At 36.7% G+C, this 25,207-nt stretch overlaps 1 protein-coding gene across 2 annotated transcripts in view; it reads left to right on the top strand.

Moving 5' to 3' along the window:
* BICC1 (BicC family RNA binding protein 1) overlaps positions 1 to 25,207 on the top strand; it is a 365,663-nt gene that overhangs the window by 303,772 nt on the left and 36,684 nt on the right. For both annotated transcript variants that reach the window (XM_066349083.1, XM_066349084.1), the window contains exons 4-9: positions 15,889 to 15,968; positions 17,803 to 17,961; positions 20,203 to 20,256; positions 20,694 to 20,888; positions 21,116 to 21,367; positions 24,606 to 24,737. In XM_066349083.1, coding sequence (XP_066205180.1) covers positions 15,889 to 15,968; positions 17,803 to 17,961; positions 20,203 to 20,256; positions 20,694 to 20,888; positions 21,116 to 21,367; positions 24,606 to 24,737 — 872 coding nt within the window. The remainder of the gene's footprint in view (positions 1 to 15,888; positions 15,969 to 17,802; positions 17,962 to 20,202; positions 20,257 to 20,693; positions 20,889 to 21,115; positions 21,368 to 24,605; positions 24,738 to 25,207) is intronic.

Here is a 25,207-nt window from a genome sequence, read left to right on the forward strand (position 1 = left end):
GTTTTACTTGTTCTCTTCTAGAATTTTTATAGCTTCAAATCTAACATTGAAATATTTAATCCATTTTGAGTTTATTCTTGTATATTGTGTAAAAAAGGTGGTCTATTTTTATTTTTTGCAACTATCTGTCCACTTTCCTCAACACCATTTATTGAATAGACTATCTTTACCCACAGTGTGTTTTTGCCTCCTTTGTTGAATCTTAATTGATCAAACAGGCATTATTTCCAGGCTTTCTGTTCTGTTTCATTGATCTATGTTTATTTTACGCCAGTACCATGGTGTTTTGGCTACCGTGGCCTTGTAGTATAGCTTGATATTAGGCAGCATTTTTTCCTCCAACTTTGTTCTTCTTTCTCAAGATGGCTGTGGCTGGCTCTTCAGGGTCTTTTGTGGCTCCATATAAATTTTGGGAATATTTGTTCTAGTTTTGTGAAATACACCATTGGTATCGTGATAGGTATTGCAGTGACTCTATAGATTGCTTTAGGTACTATGGAAATTTTGGTGATATTAATTTTTCCTGTTCATGAACACAGTATATGCTTCCACCTATTTGTATCTTCTTAAGTTTCTGTCTTCAGTGTCTTATAATTTTCCTAGTACAGGTCTTTTACATCCTTGCTTAAATTTATTCTCAGTTATTTTACCCTTTTTGAAGCCATTGTGAATGGTATTGCTTTCCTACTTTCCCTTTTTGATAGTTCATTATTGGTGTATAAAAATGCAACTGATTTCTGTATATGTATTTTGTATTCTTTCTCTGTACTGAATTCATTTATTCTAATAGTTTTTTGGTGGAATCATTAGGATTCTCTATATAAAGTATCAAGTCATCCACAAATAAAGACAGTTTTACATTTTCCTTTCCAAGTTGGTGTCTTTTATTTTATCCTCTTGTGTAATTGCTATAGCTGGGACTCCCAGTTCTATGTTGAATAAGAGTGGTAAAAGCGGACTTTCCTGTGTTGTTCCCAATTCTAAGGTAAATGCTTATAGTTTTTCCCCATTGGGTATGATATTGGCTGTGGCTTTGTCATATATGTCCTTAATTTTGTTGAGATATGTTCCCTGTATTCCCACTTTGCTGAGAGTTTTGATCAAAAGTGGAGGCTGAATTTTATCAAATGCTTTTTCTTCATTTATTGATATTATTTTTATCCTTCATTATGTTTTATGTGGTGTATCACGTTAATTGATATGTGGATATTGTACCAACCTTGCATCCCAGGAATAAATCCCACTTGATCATGGTATATAATCTTTTTAATGTATTGCCATATATGATTTTATAGTATTTTGTTAAAGATTTTAGCATCTATTTGCATCAGGGATATTGACCTGTAATTTTCTTTCTTTGTAGTATCTTTATCTGGTTTAGGAATTAAAATAATGTTGGTCTTATAAAATGAACTTGGGAGTCTTCCCTCCTCTTGAATATTTTGAAATGATTTGAGAAGGATGAGTATTAGATCTTCTTTGAGTGTCTGGAAAAATTTACCCGTGAAGCCATTCAGTCCAGTACTTCAGTTTGGTGGGAGTTTTTGGACTATTACTTAAGTTTCACTAGTTGTAATCTGTCTTTTCAGATTCTCTGATTCTTCCTGACTCAGTTTTGGAAGATTGTATACCTCTGGGAATTTATCAGTTTTGTCCATATTGTTCAATTTGTTAGCATATACTTGTTTGTAATATTTTTTCATACAAGTTGTATACTTGTTTGTAAAATCTAGTATCTCTTTGTCAGTTGTTACTTCTCTTCTTTCATTTCTTATTTTATTTACTTGGGTCCTCTTTTTTTTCTTAATGAGTATGGTTAAATGTTTGTCAATCCTTTTTGTCTTTTCTAAGAATCAATCAGCTCTTGGTTTTATTGATCTTTTATATTATATAAATATATTTTATACTCTTGTTTATTTCTGCAATGGCCTTTACTATATCCTTCCTTCTACTCTGGGATTTGTTTGTTGATCTTTTTCTAGTTTTTTAAGTGAAAAGTTAGATTGTTTATTGGAGTTTTTTTGTTTTGTTTTGTTTTGTTTTTGCTTCTTGAGGGATATCTGTAATGCTGTGAATTTCTTTCTTAGGACTGCTTTTGTTGTGTCCCATAGATTTGGGGTTGTTGTGTTCTCATTTTCATTTGTTTCAAGGTATTTTTTTATTTCTTCCTTGATCTCACTGTTAACCTGTTCATTGTTTAGTACCATGTTCTTCAGCTTCCATGTCTTAATGTGTTTTTCATTTTTTCTTGTAAGAAATATATTTTTTTAATTATTATTGAATTTATTGGGGGTGACATTGGTTAATAAAATTATACTGGCTTCAGGTGCACAATTCTACAGTACATCATCTGTATTGCAGTGTGTGTTAATCCCCCAGTCAAGTCTCCCTCCATCACCCTCTGTCTCCCCTCTACCTTCCTCCACCTCCCCCGCACCCCCTTCCTCTCCTGTACACCCACACCGTTGTCTGTGTCTATTAGTTTTATTTTATGCTTAATCCCTTCACCTTTTCCATCCAGCACTTTAAGCCACATGTCCTTTGACATCTGTCTGTCTGTTCTTTGTATCTATAAGTCTGTTTAGTTTCATATCATGGTCTGAAAAAATTTCATTGATAAAATTTCAATCTTCTTAACTTTAAGACTTGTTTTGTGTTCTAACATGTGGTCTATCCTAGAAAATATACTAGAAAAAATGTGTATTCTGCTGTTTAGGGGTGAAATGCTCTGAATATATCAATTAAATCCATCTGACCTAGTGTGCCATTTAGGCTGCTGTTTCCTTGTTGTTCTTCTGTCTGGAAGATCTATTCATTGATGTCGACTGGTTGTTAAAAACTCCTACTATACCTGTATTACTCTCTATTTCTCCCTTGTCCATCAAGATTTGCTTTATATATTTAGGTGCTCCTATGTTGGATGCACAAATGTTTACAATGGTTATATCTTCTAAAGGATTGCTCTCTTTATCATTATATATTGTTCTTCATTGACTTTTACTATATCGTTTGTTTTAGGCCAATTTTGTCAGATATAAGTATTGCTACCTCAGCTTTTTTTACATTATCATTTGCATGAAACATCTTGTTACATCCTTTTTCTTTTAGTTTTTGTGTACCTTTTTCCTGAGGTTAGCGTACATATGGGTCTTGTTTTCTTATTTATTCAGCTACCCTATGTCTTTTTTAAAAATTATTTAGAAAATTAAATTTAACAGGGTGACATTGATCAATAGGAGAATATACATTTTCAGTAAAAATTTCTATAGCATTTGAACTGTTGATTATGTTGTATACCCATCACCCAAAGTCAAATCATTTTCTATCACTATATATTTGTCCCTCTTTACAACCTTCCTCAATCCCCTCCTCCATATTCTCCTACCCCTGGTATCCACTTCAATTTTTTCTATATCCATGAGTCTCAGTTTTATATCCCACCTTTTTGTGAAATCATACAGTTCTTAGCTTTTTCTGATTTACTTTTTCACTCAGTATAATGTTTTCAGGGTCCATCCATGTTGTCGTAAATGGCACTATGTCATCATTTCTTATGGCTAAGTAGTATTCCACTGTATATATGTACCACAATTTCTTTATCCAGTCCTGTATGGAGGGATACTTTGGTTGTTTCCATGTCTTGGCCACTGTGAATAATACTATGATGAACATGGGGGTGCATATGTCTTTAAATAGCATTATTTTCGAGTTTTGGGGGTAGATACACAGTAAAGGGATTGCTGGGTCATATGGTAGTTCTAGTCTTAGTTGTTTGAGGAACCACCATATTTCAGTAATGATTGTACCAGTTTACATTCCCACCAGCAGTGAATAAGGGTTCCTTTTTCTCCACAGCCTCTCCAACACTGATTATTCCCTGTCTTGTTGATAATAGCCAATCTAACAGGTGTGAGGTGGTATCTCATTGTAGTTTTGATTTGCATTTCTCTAATAGCTAGTGAAGATGAGCATCTTTTTATATATCTGTTGGCCATTTGTATGTCCTCTTGGGAGAAGTGTCCATTTGGGTCCTCTCCCCAATTTTTAATTGGATTATTTGCTTGTTTGTTGCTGAGCTTTGAAAGTTCTTGATATATTTTGGATAATTATACCTTATTGTAGCTGTTGTTTGCAAATATCATCTCCCACTTAGTTGGCTTCCTATTTGTTTTGTTGTCAGTTTCTCTTGTGCAGAAACCTCTTAGTTTGAGATAGTCCCATTCATTTATTTTAGCCTTTACTTCCCTTACCTTTGGGATCAAATTCATAAATTGTTCTCTACGGCCAAGGTTTATGAGCTTAGTACCTATATTTTCTTCTATGTAATTTATTATTTCAGATCATATATTTAGGCCTTTGATTCATTTTGAATTAATTTTTGTGCAGCGTGACGAACTGTAGTCAAGTTTTATTATTTTGCATGTGGCTTTCCAGTATTTTTAGCACCATTTATTAAAGAGGCTTTCTTTTTTCCATTTTGTGTTTTTAGTTTCTTTGTTGAAGATGAATTGTCCATATATAAGTGGTTTTATTTCTGAGCTCTCAATTCTGTTTCATTGGTCTTCATGTCTGTTTTTCTGCCAGTACAATTCTGTTTTGATGATTGTGGCTCTATGGTATAATTTGAAGTTAGGTAGAATGATACCTCCAGCTTCTTTCTTTTTCTTCAGGATTACTTTGGCTATTCAGGGTTTATTATGGTTCTATAGAAACCTGGTGATTTTCTGTTGTATTTCTTTAAAAGATGACATTGGGATTTTGATGGGGAGAGCATTAAATTTGTATATTGCTTTGGATAATATGGCCTTTTTAACTATGTTTATTCTTCCAATCTATGAACATGATATATTTTTCTATTTCATTGTGTCTTTTTCAGTTTCTTTCAATGATGTGTTGTAGTTTCAGTATATAGGTCCTTCACATCCTTTGTTAAGTTTATATCTAGAGTTTTTTGTTTTTGTTTTGCTGTTGTGAAGAAATTTTTATTTTAGTTCATTTTATGGTATTTCATCGTTGTCATATAGGAAAGCAGTGGACTTTTGTATATTGATTTTATATCCTGTGACTTTACTGTATTCCTTTATTGTTTCTAATAGGTTTTTGTTTCTAATAGTCTTTCGGGATTTCTGTATACAATATTATGTCATCTGCAAAAAGTGATACCTTTTCTTCTTTTTTCCTGATATAGATGCCTTTTATTTTTTTCTCTTGCCTAATTGTTCTGGCTAAAACTTCCAGAACTATGGTGAATAAGAGTGGAGAGAGTAGGCTGCCTTGTCTCTTTCTTGATTTTAGAGGAAAAGCCTTCATTTTTTCACCATTTATTATATTAGCTGATGGTTTGTCATATAAGGTCTTTATAATGTTGAGATACTGTCTTTCTATTTTATTGTTTTAAATATAAACAGATGTTGTATCTTATGCAGTGGTGTTCTGCATCTATTGATAGGATCATATGATATTTTTCTTTGCTTTGTTGATATGATGTATTTTGTTAATTGCTTTCCATATGTTGAAGTATCCTTGTGCTCCTGGAATGAATCCCACTTGATTGTGATGTATTTTTTTTAATGTGTTGTTGTATTCAATTTGCTAGTATTTTGTTTAGGATTTTGCGTCTGTATTCATTAGAGATATTGGCCTGAAGTTGTTTTCTTTTTATTGTATTCTCCTTGACAGGTCTTGGTATAAGGGTTATATTGCCTCCATTAAATCTGTTAGGGAGTATTGCTTCTTCTATTTTTTTGGAAGACTTTGAGAAGAATAGGTACCAAATCTTTTTTGAATGTTCAGTAGAATTCACTAGTGTAGCCATCTGGTTCTTGACTTTTGCTTTTGGGGAGGTTTTTGATAGTTGTTTCTATTTCCTCCCTGCTTATAGGTCTATTTAGATTTTTCACTTTTTCATGACTCAGTCTAGGAAGATTGTATAGTTCTAGGAGTTTATCCATTTCCTCTAGGTTATTAAATTTGGTGACATATAATCTTTCATAATATTCCACTATGATCTTTTGTATATCTATGAAGTTGGTGGTAATTTCTCCCCTTTCATTTCAGATTTGGTTTATATGAGTCCTTTTTTTTTTTCCTTAGTGAGTCTAGCCAGTGGTTTCTTGAGTTTATTGATTTTTTAAAACAACTAGCTCTTTGTGGTATTAATTTTTTCTATAGTTTTTTGTTCTCTTTCATTTTGTTCCGCTCTATTTTTTATTATTTCTTTTTTTCTGCTGATTTTGGGTTGCCTTTCTTCTTTTTCTAGTTCCTTAAGGTGTAATGTTGGGTTATTTACTTGAGATCTCTCTTGTTTCTTGATATATGCCTATAAGGATATAAACTTCTCTCTTATTACTGCTTTTGCTGCATCCCAGAAATTTTGATTTGTCATGTTGTCATTTTTATTTGTCTGTATAAATCTTTTGATTTGTTTCTGTTTCTTCGTTGACCCATTCATTTTTTAGAAGTATGTTATTGAATTTCCACAGTTTTGTGGGTTTTTTTACTTTTTACAGTTGAGTTCTAATTTCAAAGTCTTATGGTCAGAAAATATGCTTTGTATAATTTCAATCTTCCTGAGATTGTTGATGTTAGTTCTGTGGCCCAACATATGGTCTGTCCTTGAGAATGTTTCAGGCATGCTGGAGAAAAATGTATAATCTGATGTTTTGAGATGAAATGTACTGTTAATGTCTATTATGTCTATTTGGTCCAGTATGTCATTTAAGGCCAATATTTCTTCTAGTCAGTCTTTTTTTATTATTAATTTTAATGGGGTGACATTAATAAATCAGGGTACATATGTTCAGAGAAAACATCTCCAGGTTATTTTGACATTTAATTATGTTGCATACCCATCACCCAAAGTCAAATTGTCTTCCATCACCTTCTATCTGGTTTTCTTTGTGTCCCAAACCCCCTCCCTCTCCTTCTCCCCTACCCCCGTAACCACCACACTCTTGTCCATGTGTCTCCTAGTCTCATTTTTATGTCCCACCTATGTATGGAATCATACAGTTTTTAGTTTTTTTCTGATTTACTTATTTCACTCAGTATAATGTTACCAAGGTCCATCCATGTTGTTGTAAATGATCCAGTGTCATCGAATCTTATGGCCGAGTAGTATTCCATAGTATATATGTACCACATCTTCTTTATCCAGTCATTTATTGAAGGGCTTTTTGGTTGTTTCCATGTCTTGACCACTGAACAATGCTGCAATGAACATGGGGCTGCATGTGTCTTTTTTTTTTTTTTTTTTTTTGTATTTTTCTGAAGCTGTAAACGGGGAGAGACAGACAGACTCCCACATGCGCCCGACCGGGATCCACCCGGCACGCCCACCAGGGGGCGACGCTCTGCCCCTCCGGAGCGTCGCTCTTTTGCGACCAGAGCCACTCTAGCGCCTGGGGCAGAGGCCAAGGAGCCATCCCCAGCACCCGGGCCATCTTTGCTCCATTGGAGCCTCGCTGCGGGAGGGGAAGAGAGAGACAGAGAGGAAGGAGAGGGGGAGGGGTGGAGAAGCAGATGGGCGCTTCTCCTGTGTGCCCTGGCCGAGAATCGAACCCGGGACCTCTGCACACCAGGCCGACGCTGTACCACTGAGCCAACCGGCCAGGGCGGGGCTGCATGTGTCTTTATGTACCAATGTTTTTGAATTTTGGTGGTATATACCCAGTAGAGGGATTGCTGGGTCATATGGTAGTTCTATTTTTAGTTTTTTGAGGTACCACCATACTTTCTTCCATAATGGTTGTACTACTTTACATCCCCACCAACAGTGGATGAGGTTTCCTTTTTCTCCACAGCCTCTCCAACGCTTGTTATTACCTGTCTTGTTGATAATAGCTAATCCAGCAGGCGTGAGGTGGTATCTCATTGTAGTTTTGATTTGCATTTCTTGACTAGCTAGTGAAGATGAGCATCTTTTCATATATTTGTTGGCCATTTGTATTTCTTCCTGGGAGAAGTGTCAGTTCATGTCCTCTTCCCATTTTTTTTAATGGATTGTTGCTTTTTGGTTGTTGAGTTTTATGAGTTCTTTGTATATTTTGGATATTAGACCCTTATCTGAGCTGTTGTTTGAAAATATCATCTCCTATTTAGTTGGCTGTCTGTTTTATTGTCAGTTTCTCTTGCTGTGAAAAACTTCTTAGTCTGATGTGATCCCATTCATTTATGTTTGCCTTCACTTCCCTTGTCTTTGGAGTCAAATTCATAAAGTGGTCTCTATAACCAAAGTCCATGAGTTTAGTACTTATGTTTTCTTCTATGTACTTTATTGTTTCAGGTCTTCTATTTAGGTCTTTGATCCATTTTGAATTAACTTTAGTACAAGGGGACAAACTGTCGTCGAGTTTCATTCCTTTGTGCATGGCTTTCCAGTTTTCCTAGCACCATTTATTAAAGAGGTTTCTTTTCTCCATTGTGTGTTGTTGGCCTCTTTATCGAAAATTATTTGACCATATATATGTGGTTTTATTTCTGGGCTTTCTATTCTGTCCCATTGGTCTGAGTGTCTGTTTTTCTGCCAATACCATGCTGTTTTGATTGTCATGGCTCTATAATATAATTTGAAGTCAGGTATTGTAATGCCCCCAGCTTTGTTCTTTTTCCTTAGGATTGCTTTGGCTATTCGGGTTTTTTATAGTTCCATATAAATCTGATGCTTTTTTGTTCCATTTCTTTAAAAAATGCCATTGGAATTTTGATGGGAATTGCATTGAATTTGTATATTGCTTTGGGTAATATGGTCATTTTGATTATATTTATTCTTCCTATCCAAGAACAAGGAATATTTTTCCATTTCATTGTATCTTTTTTTATTTCCCTTAACAATGCTTTGTAGTTTTTGTTATATAGGTCCTTTACATTCTTTGTTATGTTTATTCCTAGGTATTTTTGTTGTTGTTGTTGCAACCATGAAGGGGATTATTTTTTTGAGTTCATTTTCTCATGTTTCGTTGTTGGCATATAGGAAGGCAATGGACTTTTGTATATTAATTTTGTATACTGTGACCTTACTGTATTGGTTTATTGTTTCTAGTAATCTTTTTGTGAAGTCTTTGGGGTTTTCGATGTATAGGACCATATCATCTGCAAAAACTGAAACCTTTACTTCCTCTTTTCCAATATGAATGCCTTTTATTTCTTTTTCTTGCCTGATTGCTCTGGCTAGAACTTCCAGCACCACGTTAAATAAAAGTGGAGAGAGTGGACAACCCTGTCTTGTTCCTGATTTAAGGGGAAAAGTCCTCAGTTTTATGCCTTTTAATATGATGTTAGCTGATGGTTTATCATAAATGAAGGCCAATATTTTTTTATTGATTTTCTCTTTGGATAATTTATCTAAAGGCATTAATGGTATGTTGAAATCTCTAAGTATGATCATGTTTTTGTCTGCTTCTATTTTTAGATCAGTTAGTAGATATCTTATATATTTTGGTTCTCCCTGGTTCAGTGCATATATAATATATTAAGAAGTGTCATGTCTTCTTGATACAGTGTCCCCTTTATCATTTTGAAATGTCTTTCTTTGTCTCTGGTTACTTTTATTGTCTTAAAGTCAGTATTGTCAGATATGAGTATGGTACTCTTGCTTTTCTTTGGATATTATTTGCTTGGAGAATCATTTTCGACCTTTTACTTTTAGTCTACTTTTGTCCCTGAAGCTTAGATGTGTCTCTTGAAGGCAGCATGTGGTTGGGTTTTGTATTTTGATCTAATCTGCTACTCTGTGCCTATTTACTGGTAAGTTCAGTTTGTTTACATTTAGGGTAATTATTGGCACTTGAGGATTTCCTATAGCCGTTTTATGTTTTGTTTTCTGGTAATTCTGTGGCTTGTTTGGTTTTTCTCTTTTGTGTTTGTCAGTTTTTGTGTGTGTGTAGTATTCAATACTTCTTTCCCCTGTATGTATTTATTCTCATTATATTTTTTTAAGTATGTTCCTCTGGTTTGTTTTTTTTTGGGGGGGGTTGTTTTTTTTTGTTTTTTTTTTGTTTTTTTTTGTTTTTTTTCTGCTGCTGCTTATAGAAGACCCTGTAATATTTCTTGTAATACTGGTATGGTGGTAATGAACTCCTTTAGCTTTTTCTTGACTGGGAACTGCTTTTCTTCTCCTTCAATTTTAAATGATACCTTTGCTGGGTAAAGTAATCTTGGTTATGAGTTTTTGATTCCCATCACTTTGAATATTTCATACCAATTTCTTCTAGCCTGAAATGCTTCTGTTGAAAAATCAGCTGTAAGTCTTTATGCAAGCTCCCTTGTAGGTAATTGTCTTTCTCTAGCTACTTTTAAGATTCTCTCTTTGTCTTTAACATTTGGCATTTTAATTGTGATGTGTTTTGGTATGAACCTCTTTGGGTTCATCTTGTTTGGGACTCCTTGCACTTCCTGGACTTGTGTGTCCTTTTTCCTTTACCAGGTGAGGGGAATTTTCCATCATTATTTCTTCAAATAAGTTAATTGATCCCTTGCTCTTTCTTCAGCTTCTGGTATTTCTATGATGTGAATGATGTTATTCTTCATATTATCCCGAAGGTCCCTTAAACTCTACTCATATTTTTTAAATTCTTTTTTTTTGGCTGCTCTGGTCATGTTTTTTCTGCTACCTTGTCTTTCAAATTGCTGATTCGATCCTCTGCTTCATCCAACCTACTGTTTATTCATTCTAATATAGTGTTCATTTCAGATATTATATTCTTTGTTTCTGACTGGTTATTTTTATGGTTTCTATGGCCTTTTTCATGCTCTTGTAGTTTTCCCTTGAGCTTCCTTATAATCATTTTTTTTAACTCTATAGCTGATAAATTGCTTGCTTCCATATCATTTAGCTCCTTTATTTGGGGCCTGTTTGTCTCCCTATTTTGACTGCCTCTTTGTGTTTGTGTTTGGGTGTTAGATCTACTATGACTCTCAGTCTTGGTAGGATGGCCTTATGTAGTCGGTGTTCTGTAAGACTCAGTGGTGTAGTCTTCTTGATCACCTGAAGTGTTCTAAGAATGTCCATTTTGTGGGTTGTGAGGGGTTGACCCTCAGTCTGGCTGACTGTGAGGATTGACCTTGACCACAGTGTATGAGCAGCTGTGCAGGAAATGACCACACAAAGTGGAATTTGCCTCAGCAGGGACTGGTACCTGCTGAGATTTCCCTGTGGGTATTCCTCTTGCACAGCTAATTGGATCCTGTTCTGATGATGTCTGAAGCACTGTATGCCACTGTATGTGTTGGTTCTGGGGCTTCTTGGGATGGATTCTAGTACTAGCTAATGTCAGATGCTGCCTGTGACTGGCCCTGGATAACCTGTTTGGAGCTACAAAGCAGTCTACAATTTGTAGCTGTCTCTGCTATGCATGGGAAATACCAGCTATGTACCATGGTTGGCTTTTACCAGTACTCATCCAGGGACAGGTCTGCAAAAGTCCTAAGGCACACCAATATCTGCCTTTGTTTTCCTGCTGTCTGTTAGGCTCAGTCATTGAAAAAGCCTTTTGCTATACTCTAGTTGCATGAGGTAGTTTCTCCGTGAGTCACCAGGTAGGACCAAGTGGTGTTCACCAGATTGATAAAGGTTCAAACTTGGTGCCCATGCTGGTTCTCAGGCCACTTAGCAAATGTCCCAGCATATACCGATTCTAGCTACCACCTACTAGGTGCTTACACACCTTTGTGGTGGGGTGGCATCTCAGGGAATCCTCAGTGTGTGGTCAACAGACTTTATCAGTTCCAGACAGACCAAGATTTGGCTGGGTGCTTGCACACCTCTGTGGTGGAGTAGAGTCTCGGAATCATCAGCATGAGGGCAGCAGTGGATATCAGTCCCAAACAGGTCAAGATTTGGCTGGGTAAAGAGGGACTCTGTACCACACAGGTGTGCACGGAAAAAATGGCCACCATCCTAAAACCACACTATTCAGTCTATCCCAGATTCTTCCAGAGCTGGATCTCAGCAAGCTGGGCCACCAGGAATTGGGAGGCTAGGGCTAGTGGATCTCCCAGGAGGAGGTGCCTGTTAGGCTTTGGGGGAAGAGGAAGAAGTGGATTTGGCCCAGAGCCACACAACTCAGTCTGTCCTGGGTTTTACATAGACCTCAGCAGGGTGGAGCCACCAGGAGTCTGGTGAGTGGAGGGTGGGGTCTTCATGATCCCTGAGAGTGGGGCTCACAGATCTTCCATGAGGTGGAGGCACCCAGCAGATTTTCAGGAAAGTGAGGGAAATGACTCCCACGCTACAGTCACACAATTCTGTCACTGACGTCCCCTCATTTTGTCCAGACCTCTACCCCCTGGCCCAGACTGCTAACTCCTCAGCAGGGTGAAAGTTCCACAGTGTGGGTAAGAGGGAGTCCAGAGGGTGGTGAGGCTGTTGCGTTTCCCCAAGCTGATGCTGTATGCATCAGGGTGCTCCACCAAAAAATAGATAGCATCTGCAGTGTGGGAGAGTGACTCAGCACAGGGATCCTGTGGCTGTCCCTTCAGCTCTCTCCCCAGGGCCACAAACCCCAGTCTATCCTTACCTGACTATAGTCCTCTCTCCACCCTCCCTCTGCTGGAGCCTGGGTGAGGGACTGCAAACAAGATTTTGTGCATTGGCCAGTGTCTCTAGCAGACTCCCCTCTCTCCCTGGTGAAAGAATCCCCACTGATTTTCACAGCCAGATGTTATAGGTATGCCTCTTCCTGTATGTCTGATGTTCTGGGCTGGGGAGCTTGGCTTGGGGGTGAGATTCCCATACTTCTAAGTGGGAACCCTCACAGAATTTCTCCAGAATCTTAGCCACTGCCTGTTGGAACGGTGTCAGGTTTTTTTTGTTGTTGTTTTGGGGTTCTTTTGCCTCTGCCCTTCCTACCAGTTTCCAGGTGGCTTCTTCTGTAGATAAGACTTCTCTTCAGCTAGTCCTCAATTGTCTATTCAGGATGATGTTCTATAAGACGGTTGTAATTCCAGTTTGATCCAGGGAGTAGATGAGTGTAACATTACCTATTCTGGTGCCATCTTGTATCTCTAAAATGGATTTTCTATTGATGCTTTTCCTTTCTGGGATTTTTTTGGTGGTTCTGTTGATGCAGAGATTGTGGAAAATCAAATTCTTTCTTAAATTGGATCTGAGGTTTCCTGTCCCTTTACAGATGCCTAGGGATTTTAATGTAATTATCTAACCTGTAAAGTATTAGGTTTTCAAATTATCAAATCTCTCAGTACTTAACTGTTAATTTGTTTTGTGAGAAATTACACCTTTTAATCCCTTCATTTTATGTTATATGTGTTTGGCCTATACATAAGAAACTAAAATTGCGTTGTTGTTTTTTTTGTTGTTGTTTTTTGGGGTTTTTTTATTAATTTTTTTTATATTTTTCTGAAGCTGGAAACGGGGAGGCAGTCAGACAGATTCCCACATGTGCCCGACCGGGATCCACCCGGCACGCCCACCAGGGGCGATGCTCTGCCCATCCGGGGCGTTGCTCTGTTGCAACCAGAGCCACTCTAGCACCTGAGGCAGAGGCTATGGAGCCATCCCCAGCACCCGGGCCATCTTTGCTCCAATGGAGCCTTGGCTGCGGGAGGGGAAGAGAGAGACAGAGGAAGGAGAGGGGGTGGGTTGGAGAAGCAGATGGGAGCCTCTCCTGTGTGCTCTGGCCGGGAATCGAACCCGGGACTTCCGCACGCCAGGCCGACACTCTACCACTGAGCCAACCGGTCAGGGCCTAAAATTGCATTTTTAAAATGTGATTTAATCTGCTATATCCTATACTTGATGTAAAAATCAATTGGGAAACCAGAAAAAAATGCTGATTCATGGGTCCTGGAGACTCAGGAACCTATGTTTTTGTGTAAAGTGCTACAAATCTGACGAGCAAGCATGTTTTGAGAAGCATGAGGTTTTAGTCCTATAGTAGTGAGCATTTTCAGTACAGATTAATACCAGTATCTTCAAACTGAAGTTGAAGATAGTTGAGACCAAAATTTTGACTGCAGATAGCTTTTCATGGAAATACTGCTAAGAGGGGTTACAATGGATATGATAAAAAATAATTTTAAGAAAATGCTTTGTTGGTTTACAAAAATGTCTTGAAGTTGGCAGAGTCTGAACAGAGGAAACACCTCCCTGTAGGATGCATTAAGGAACAAACACTGTGACCACAACACCATAACGCCTTACTGAAGAGGCTCTCCTAGGTTGTGGTGGCTGGGCATTCATTTTGTCGAACATTTTAGTGCCCCCCCCCTCCCCGCCTTATAATACCTGACACTTAAATCTTTTAGAGCATTTTAACCAATCTTAAGGTCTTTGGTCTTCACAGTGTTGCTCTGACAGAGCAAGTGTCAGAGGAGGGATTCAAGAACAGGATAAGGAGAAATGCCAAAGGCCACGAGCAGCCTAGTGGGAGACTCAGTCTGGGGAGATAGATGGTGTGGCCAGAGCTGATGGCACTGACTCAAATTAAGCACAGCTGCTGGTTTGTCTCCCCAGGAGACCAGATGCATTCCTGAATGCTGAAGCTATTGCTTCATCCTGGTCCTAAGAGTGGGTAGTTTTAGAAAATGTCTTTTTTCTCTCCCATTCTTTCCTCTCTCTCTCTCCAATAGCTCGATTGTACCTTGTGAATATGACGTGCTCAACGTGCCATTGATTTTCAGATGGACTGTGGGATGAGTAAATCACAATATGAGGGCAAAATGTGTCATTTGATTAAAATCCCTACTGGGTGACTCTAAGAATTGATGGTTTGGAAGGAATCAGGCAGAGCAGCCTGTTAATTGGGAAAGATGCTCAGGAAGCTGTTTCTGATGCCGTCCCTAACCTGAGGTGAAGTACAGTTCATGGACTCAGCAGAGAAGGCAGTGTGTTGTAGGCAGTCAGTAATAGTGACATTATTGATGACAGTGATAATGATAAATTTTCTCTATTATTAAGCTTTATCCCTAAAACTAGTGGTATAGAACTCTTGGCTTATCCCAGAATGATGTTGGTCTCTGTCACGCTAACCTGTGAGGTAATAGAACACCTGAATTTCTGGGGGGGACTTACGAACCTGATAAAGAGAGAAATGCAGAAGCACGTCCCCACCCTGGATTCTGCCTCCACTGGAGGATTCCCGCTTGGCCAACTGTTTCACTTCCTTTATATCTTTACTCAAATCTCACTTTCTCAAGGAGGCTAATACCCCTAACCCCATCCCATAGCTGGTACTCCTGATCCTTAGGTCTGTTTTGTTTTCATAAGTTATGTTCTAATATACTAAATATTCATTTGACTCATTTTTGTCTCACTGCACAAGACTATAAGCTCCATCTGGCATCTGGACAGGGGTCTTTTTTCACTGATATAGCCCCCTGCTCCTAGAATAATGTACTAATACGGAGCAGAGGTTCAGAAAATGTATGCTAAATGAATGAATGCTTTCCTATAAAATGTTCCATGGCAGTAATAAACAATAGATGTAATATGTAAAAGTCACTTAACACTAATTCTGAATAAATATTAAATATTCTTGAATGAAGATTAACTTGTTTTTTCACAAAGAGAGCTCTGGTGTAGATCGAGTTAATGCACTAAAGCCTTAGAAATGGGTCTGGAATGTCGCAAGAGATCAGTTAATAAATGGAATTTGTAGACTTCTCACTTGTTTAAAATATAATTATATGGTATACTTATTTTTCAGTTGTTTCAAGTTAAACAATTTAACCAGCTATAAGAAGGGGAAAAGCCATAGATGAATGCACAATTTGGGTATTTTTTACATTCTTGTCTTTATTACAGTGATAATACATTTAGAATAAATCAAATATTGAATATATTATGGAATCTTTTTTTATATTATAACATCAATTTTAATACAGAGACTTTGGGGGTTTCATATGAGCCGTTTGTTTTTTTATTTCTTATAGATCCCCATATTAAGGTTTCTGGAAAGAAAGAAGATGTTAAGGAAGCCAAGGAAATGATCATGTCTGTCTTAGACACAAAAGTAAGTGAATGTTAAGGACACTCAGATGTCAGAACCTTGTCTCTGCAAGGGCTACTTCATGCTGTTATGAAAGACCCATTTGGAGAAGAAAAACCAGGAGAAAGTAATGGTGGGTTTTAAAATAAGCTCATGTGATTCTACAATGGGCGTAAAGTTCTGACTGAAATCTGAATAGGTTCTCTCTTGCTGAGTAATTCAATAAGATTCTATGTGTGTGAGTGTGTGTGTGTGTATATATATATATATATATATACACACACACACACATATATACACACATGTATGTATCTGTGTAAGTGTATATATGTAAATATGTATATATGTATACCTTCAGAAATAGACATTGATCATGATTTGTATAGGACAAGTAATGAAAGGTGTAAGAATTAGTATATTTGCCTTTATGATGCCAATAGAAAACCAAAATGATCTTCTGTATAGCTCTGTGTGTTATGGCATGAAATTTGACACTTTCTCTTATACATTCTGTCTCTGCAAGTATATGTAGAGATAATAGGGAAATTTAAATATTTAGAAATGCATACTCACTTGTGAGTCTTTAATTTTAATAAACACTTTAAATTACTTACTGTATGCCAGGTACTTTGCTAAGCACTTTAAAAATATTAATTTCTTAATCCTCATAACTAACAGCACAGAGATACTAGGAAATTTGACCAGGATAAGTGGGGAGGTGGGATTGAAATCCAGGCAGTCTGGTTCTTAAACAGTCACTTTGTTTAACCACCTGGTTTTTCACTAAATTGTTTTCTGATCTCTTCCTTTCTTTTCTTGTTACTTTTTTTAAAATTTATTTTAAAGAATTAAGTACCTTATAATAATTAACTACTTTAGAATTTTCTCCGAAGAAGAATATCTTTCTATATTTCAAAGGTTAAACTAAAAAAACTAAATTTAAAAGCCATAGTATTTAATGGATGTGTTTAAAATTTAAAAATACAGAAGATGTAAAACTTGATATTTTTAATATCTGGTTGTCTTTTGACTTTTTAATTTTACTTCCTAAAGACCAAAGAATTTCAATATCAGTCTTGTAAATAAGAAAAGATTTCATGTCAGTCTTTTACAATTTTATAACACTAAATTTTCCAAAATTAAATATGTGGATTTCAATATGACCATAATTATTCATTGTGTCTCTGAATTTGACATTTTGCTTTAATACAACTAATCTCATACTTGTATTGTTTGAAGTAAGCCACTTTACTGTTAGAGATCTATGCTTTGTGATCTCTTTCTTACTCTTCTTCCTACCAGAGAATAATAGATCTACTATGTAAAGTTTGACATATAGTAATTCAGACATTGTATAAATGCTTATAAATGCTTATTTATTCAGTTTTGAGATTTATTTTTATTTCTAGTTTTCTAGCATCTTAGTTCTATAAACCTACTAGCATATATAGTCAATTTTGTTATTGTGTTTTCATCTGTTTTTAGTTATTTGAATTGAATGTCTCATAAATAATGTCTATTAAAGAAAATAATTAGTAATTCATTTGTAATTGTAGCTACTTTTATTTAAAGGCTACTTTCCAAAACTTTATCTTAGTAAAGAGTATATCTTTATATATGAGATATATGTGTTATAAGAGCATTTCTTCTATGACAGGTTTGTCTTAAGACAATAGTTTTGATAGCCAAAGAGAAAGAAATAGAAATTAAACATTTATAGATTAAGTTGATCTCATTAAGAAATCTGTCCGATCTGCCATGGCTCACTTTTTGTTAATATTATTTCATTGGGGGGCATTTTAGGGATCTGTCCCTTCCTTTTTCATGCATCAAGAAATAATACATTATTTCCACATAGAGCAATCGGGTCACCTTGAAGATGGATGTTTCGCATACAGAGCATTCTCACGTAATTGGCAAAGGTGGCAACAATATTAAAAAAGTGATGGAAGAAACAGGATGCCACATCCACTTTCCAGATTCCAACAGGAATAACCAAGCAGAAAAAAGCAACCAGGTGCTTTGTCTTTTCACATGAATTTTTATGTAACAACTTCCACAGCCAGTTAAGGAAAATTAATTTCACATGCCTGTCTTTTTGGGGAGATGAGAGCAAAAATGTAATCATGGAGATGGCATGCAGTGTAGATTGTGTGACCCCATGCAAGGAGATTGAAAATGCTCTGCTCTTTAGAAGAGATGTGTTGTGGGTGGACCTTAAACTCTTAATCTCTAAGTGGTTGATTGAAGAGAAGGGAGGAAGTGATGGCAACATACAGTCAAGTCCCTAAGGAAAGGCTCAGAGAGCATGTGGATTAAGAAAGGCCCGGAGGCTTGTCCAGCACCTGGAGCCTGTCAGCTGCATTCACACGTGGTCCTCCAGGCTATCTCACATCACCCTATGAGAGGCAGTTCATGAGGGCTCAGCTTCTTCACACTGACTGAATTGTGTCTTTCTCTTTTAGAAAGATTCTTTAATTTTTAGCCTGACCAAGCGGCACAGTGGATAGAGCATCGAACTGGGATGCGGAGGGCCCAGTTCAAGACCCCAAGGTCACCAGCTTGAGTGTGGGCTTATCTGGTTTGAGCAAAGTTCACCAGCTTGGACCCAAGGTCGCTGGCTTGAGCAAGGGGTTACTCAGTTTGCTGAAGGCCCATGGTCAAGGCACATATGACAAAGCAATCAATGAACAACTAAGGTGTTGCAATGTAAAAACTGATGATTGATGCTTCTCATCTCTCTCCGTTCCTGTCTGTCTGTCCCTATCTATCCCTCTCTCTGACTCTTTCTCTGTCTCTGTAAAAAAAAAATAAAAAGATTTAAAAAAATTTTAAATTACAGTTGATATACACTGTTATATTTTTAGTTTCAGGTGTACAAGCTATGATTAGACATTTGTGTAACTTACAAAGTGATCACCTCGATAAATCTAGTACCCCTCTGACACCATACGTAGTTATTACAATTTTATTGACTATATTCCCTATTGCTGTACTTTACATCCTCGTGACTATTTTGTGACTACCAATTTGTACTAAATTATGTCTCTCTTTAGTTCATACAAATTTTTCTCTGTCTTGTGTTTGGAACCAAATGGAACTCACCTGTCCACATGAAAGCATTTTAAGTACTTGAAGACTAGATATTATTTGTGTTATTTAGAAGTTTTCTCTCTTATAAGATAATCATGATACTAGAAACTGTGTTGGTTATAAAATGAATAAATGACTAATGTGATGTTGGGACACATACAGAAGGAACTATGTAGATTGGAAGCCATAGTAAAAAGCAAAGGCAATATTCAAAATACTTGCCAACTAGTATAGCATATGCATGTGTGCTGACAGCAGTGTCCTGGGGCCCCTTAATGCCAAGATTACTTCATTAGCTAGTGGATCCTGGGAAAGTCCAAGGGATCCCAGGAGAGAGCTGGAGGTGGGTATTAGAGCAACGATGTTTTACCAGCTAACAAAGAAGTAGTTCAGTATTTTGAGAACCGAGTACAGCAGTATCATTGCATATTGATACTCATCTAGTCTGCAAGGAGTTTAAACAAAAGGGAGACAGTGCAGTGAATACGAGAGATTATGAGGAAGGCATGATGGGCTCATGGTGGCTGTGAGTTTTCAGGTAAGTCCATGGGATGATGTAGATCAGTAGAGGAGGTCATTAAAATGCAAATTATGATTACAGAGGTCTGGGTTGGTGCCAAGATCCTTCTTTTTTTTTTTTTTTTTTTTTCTTAAGTAAGAAGCAGTGAGGCAGAGAGACAGACTTCTGCATGGGCCCTGACTGGGATCCATCCTGCAAGCCCCCTATGGGGCAATGCTCTGCCCAACTGGGGCCATTGCTCAGTTGTTTGGCAACTGAGCTATTTTAGCACCTGAGGTTGAGGCCATGAAGCCATCCTCAGCACCCAGGGTCAACTTGCTCCAACTGAACCATGGCTGTGGGAGGAAAAGAAAGAGATAAAGAGAGAGAGAGAGAGAGAAGGGGGAGGAGTAGAGAAGCAGATGGTCGCTTCTCCTGTGTGCCCTGACTGGGAATTGAACCCAGGACATCCACACACCAGGCCAACACTCTACTGCTGAGCCAACTGGCCGGGCCTAAGACCTTTCATTGTTACCAAGCTCCCAGATAATGCCAGTGCTGTTTTTTCCAGGAGGACACTTTGAGTAGCAAGGCTGTAGATAACTGGCAAAGCAGACATGAGTTCAATTAAAATAAATCTGACTCTGTGTTTCCTTTTTTTTGCAGGTTTCAATAGCAGGACAGCCAGCAGGAGTAGAGTCTGCCCGAGTTAGAATTCGGGTAACTATTACTTTGATACTATAAATCATTTTAAGCAATGTTTTTATTATAGAGTTAAAAATACCTCATAATTAATCAGTTTATAAGAAAATCATGTGTTCAATATGTAGGAGGTAGTGACAAAAGTTGGTTTCATATATTAAAGAAGTTTCTTAGAAATGTTCTGGATTTTACCTGACTCAGTTTCCCTGGTGATTTCAAATTCAGAGTCCCAAGGAAAATGCCACAGGCAGGTGAAGTTACAAACTTTCAGGTTTCATAAAAGGTTCCTGTCATTTAAGAAACTTTATAGTCTATACAGACTTATGTCTACAATAAAAGCAATTTATGTTTTAAAATTTCATCTTCATAAAAGAAGGAATGGATGAATTATATATATTTATGAATGTATGATGGTTTAACTCTCTGTCTGATGGGTTCTTGTTACTTCATTTTAGGAACTGCTTCCTTTGGTGCTGATGTTTGAACTACCAATTGCTGGAATTCTTCAACCAGTTCCTGATCCCAACTCCCCCTCCATCCTACACATATCACAGACATACAACATTTCCGTGTCGTTTAAACAGCGTTCCCGAATGTATGGTGCTACTGTCATAGTACGAGGGTCTCAGAATAACACTAGTGCTGTGAAGGTAAGTGACTGAGATCATTCCAAATATCATTCAGTCTACAGATTATTCAAGTTTTATTTTTAGAGGACTTTAGACTGGTTTGTTTTCCATAATTTTCCCTTGGATTATATTCTGATTTATAGAACTTGTATTTTTCTATAGCTATGAGAAGTGCACTAGTATCTCTCCCTCTATATCGACAATGATTTTATCCAAGTATTTCTTTCTCTCTCACCCTTTTCTCCCAGGAAGGAACTGCCATGCTGTTGGAACATCTTGCCGGGAGCTTGGCATCTGCTATTCCTGTGAGCACGCAATTAGATATTGCAGCTCAACATCATCTCTTTATGATGGGTCGAAATGGAAGCAACATCAAGCATATCATGCAGAGAACGGGTGCTCAGATCCACTTTCCTGATCCCGGCAATCCACAAAAGAAGTCCACCGTCTACCTCCAGGGCACCATTGAGTCTGTCTGTCTTGCAAGGCAATATCTCATGGTATGTTTAGTGAAATCAGTATTCACATTCTTTTTACCTCTTTGTATATTGCTGCACACACCTTAATAATGTGATATATATGAAAATACTTAGGAAGCCTTGTTAACTAAGGAAGTTTCTTGGTAGAAAGAAATAAAAGTAAGCTAGATAGTGCCTCAGAGGCCGAATTTCATTACCTAGGTAAGAATTTCCTTCCAGTACTTTTCTTTTCTAAAACTCAGACTAAATACAGAAGAAGTTCAAATGAAATAACTGTGTTTTGTGGAAGATGATTATTTTCATATGACATATATTTACAGATTTCATTTGACAAAGGAAGTCTTCTATTTAGACAGCATGTGAAAATACATTTTAAATGTTACCCTCAAGGACATAAATTTTGGTAGCATGACACATTTGAACATTTCATAAATCTCTGAAATAATTTTAAAAATGCTGTTTGAGGCATGAATTTTTCATGCATTGAAGAAAAAATAGCAGAGTTATATAATTTAGTATTGCTTCCAGTTCGTAATTTGCAATATTTCTATTCTTTTTACATTCATTTTGTTTAGATTGAAAATATTGGGGTGACACTGGGTAACAGAATTATACAGGTTTCAGGTGCCCAGTTCTACAACACATCTTCCATACACCATATTGTGTATTTATCCTCAAGTCAAGTCTCGGCCCATCACCATTTATCTGTCCTACACCCTCCTCTCCCCTCGCCCCTCCTGGCAGTCCCCACACTGTTGTCTGCATCCGTGAGTGTTTTTCTGTTTTTTCTGTTTTTTCTTTGCTCAATCCTTCCATTCCCCCTCACCCAGCTCCCACCCTGACAGCTGTTAGCCTGCTCTCTATCTATAAGTCTGTCTCCATTTTGCTCGTTAGTTCACTCTGTACATTATATTCCACATATTTGTGACAGCATGAGTGGATCAGGAAAGCATTATGCTAAGTGAAATAAGCCAGTCAGAGAAAGGCAACTTCCTATATTTGTTTAAAAGCTCAGTGTGTAGGTTGATAGATACCATATTTCCCAATGTATAAGATGCACCTTTTTCCAAAAAATTTGGGGTCTAAAAACTGGGTGCATCTAATACAGTGGTTGTAGATTTCTTTTTACTTGCCTTCCCCACTTTTTTGTGCTTGTTTTTGCACTCATTGTTGAAGATAGTGATTTGTCATCAGACACAGATGAGGACAAGCTAATGGATGAGAGTTTTGACAGTGATGAGGAGTTCTATGAATTTTATGATGAATAAAATTTGATTTCAGTAACTTTATGTAATACTTTTTTTTTCAAATTTCGGGCCCCCAAAATTAATATGTGTCTTATACATGGGCAAATATGGTAGGTACCAAATGGACTGACATAATATATACTCACAAATATATATTTTTAAAATTTAATATAGAAAATTAAATTTAACAGGTTGACATTTATCAATAAGAGTACATAGGTTTCAGGTGAATATTTCTATAGCATTAGAACTGTTGATTATGTTGTATACCCGTCACCCAAAGTCAAATCATTTTTCTTTCCCTTATATTTGTCCCTCTTTACTTACTGCCTCCCACCCCCTCCCCCACAACCTCCTCCTCCAGCTCACTATTTTAGTTTTGTCTATGTCCATGAGTCTGTTTTATATCCCACCTTTGTGTGAAATCATACAATTCTTAGCTTTTTCTGATTTACTTATTTCACTCAGTATAATATTCTCAAGGTCCATCCATGTTGCCATAAATGGCAATATGTCATCATTTCTTATGGCTGAGTAGTATTCCATTGTATATATGTATCACATCTTCTTTATCCAATCCTCTATCGAGAGACACTTTGGTTGTTTCCATGTTTTGGCCACTGTGAATAACTCTGTGATGAACATGGGGGTGCATGTGTCTTTACATACCATTTTTTTGAGTTTTAGTCTAGATACCCAGTAAAGGGATTGCTGTTTCATATGCTAGTTCTAGTCTTAATTTTTTGAGGAACCACCATACTTTTTTTCATAATGATTATACCAGTTTTCATTTCACCAGCAGTGAATGAGGGTTCTTTTTTCTCCACAGCCTCTCCAACACTTGTTATTACCTGTCTTGTTGATAATAGTTAATCTAACAAGTGTGAAGTGGTATCTCATTGTAGTTTTGATTTGCATTTCTTGACTAGCTAGTGAAGATGAGCATCTTTTCATATATCTGTTGGCCATTTGTATGTGCTCTGGGGAGAAGTGTTTGTTCAGGTCCTCTCCCCATTTTTAATTGGATTATTTGCTTGTTGTTGTTGAGCTTTGAAAATTCTTTATATATTTTGGATATTAACCCCTTATCACAGCTGTTGTTTGCAATTATCATCTCCCATTTAGTTGGCTGCCTGTTTGTTTCATTGTCAGTTTCTTTTGCTGTGAAGAAATTTTTTTAGTTTGATGTAGTCCCATTCATTTATTTTTGCCTTTACTTGCCTTAGCTTTATGGTCAAATTCATAAATTGTTCTCTATGGCAAGGTCCATGAGTTCAGTACCTATGTTTTCTTCTGTGTAATTCATTATTTCAGATCTTCTATTTAAGTCTTTGACCCATTTTGAATTAATTTTTGTGCAGGGGGACAAACTTTAGTCAAGTTTCATTATTTTGCACGTGGCTTTCCAATTTTCCCAGCACCATTTATTGAAGAGGCTTTCTTTTCTCCATTGTGTGTTTTTGGCTCCTTTGTCAAAGATTATACATCCATATATATATGGTTTTATTTCTGGGCTCTCAGTTCTGTTCCATTGGTCTGTATGTCTGTTTTTCTGCCAATATGATGCTGTTTTGATGATCATGGCTCTATAGTATCATTTGAAGTTAAGTAGAATGATACCTCCACCTTCATCCTTTTTCCTCAGGATTGCTTTGCTATTTGGGGTTTTTTTAAGGTTTCATACAAACCTGGTGATTTTATGTTGTATTTCTTTAATAAATGACATTGGGATTTTGATGGGGATTGAATTAAATTTGTATATTGCTTTTGTTAATATGGCCATTTACTCTGTTGATTCTTCCAATCCATGAACGTGGAATATTTTTTCATTTTATTGTCGTTTCCAGTATTTTTCAAGAATGTTTTTTAGTTTTTGGTCTTCATCTCTGTTTTTAAAGTTTCAGTCTCTTTGGTGAGCTCATTAAGTTGCCTGAGCAGTATAATTTAGCTTTAATACTTTGGTTTACTCTTTTATGTTAACCTTCTACACTTTCTATTGTGACATTTCCTAGGGTTGTCTTCCTCTTGTATTGATGTTTGATATGAAGGAAGAAATTGAAGTTGATCCACAATTTATTGCTCAGTTGATGGAACAGCTGGATGTCTTTGTTAGTATTAAACCAAAGCCAAAACAGCCAAGCAAGGTTGGTTCAATCTTGATCCAGAGAACTATGTGTCATATCACATATTGTTTTATTTGCATATAAGTGTATATTTGCATATTCATGTCACTGAATATCCTTAATAATATATGACATATATTTAGTTATTTTATACAAATATAACTTTGTAACATTTGTTATTAATCACCATTTTCTTTATATGTGTTTTAGTTTTTGGAGTCCAGTTTTAGTGACCATTATTTTTCTATAAATATATGAGAAGGAAGGAGAAAACCTTTTTTACTTAATCTGCAAGATGGTAATTTTAAGCATTACTAAGCTGCCAGATAGTTGGTAATGCTAAATATTGTGTTATGTGTACATATCAATACAATTCCCCCAAATATTTCATGTACTTGCTATTTGTGAGCCCCTGCGCCAGCCCTGAAGACTTAAAGAATAGGTGCCTGTTCTCTTTAATAAAAAATGTTTTTAGTAATGAAATATATACC

This window comes from Saccopteryx leptura, chromosome 9 (genome assembly GCF_036850995.1).
Source record: "Saccopteryx leptura isolate mSacLep1 chromosome 9, mSacLep1_pri_phased_curated, whole genome shotgun sequence".
In the NCBI taxonomy this organism is placed as follows: domain Eukaryota; kingdom Metazoa; phylum Chordata; class Mammalia; order Chiroptera; family Emballonuridae; genus Saccopteryx; species Saccopteryx leptura.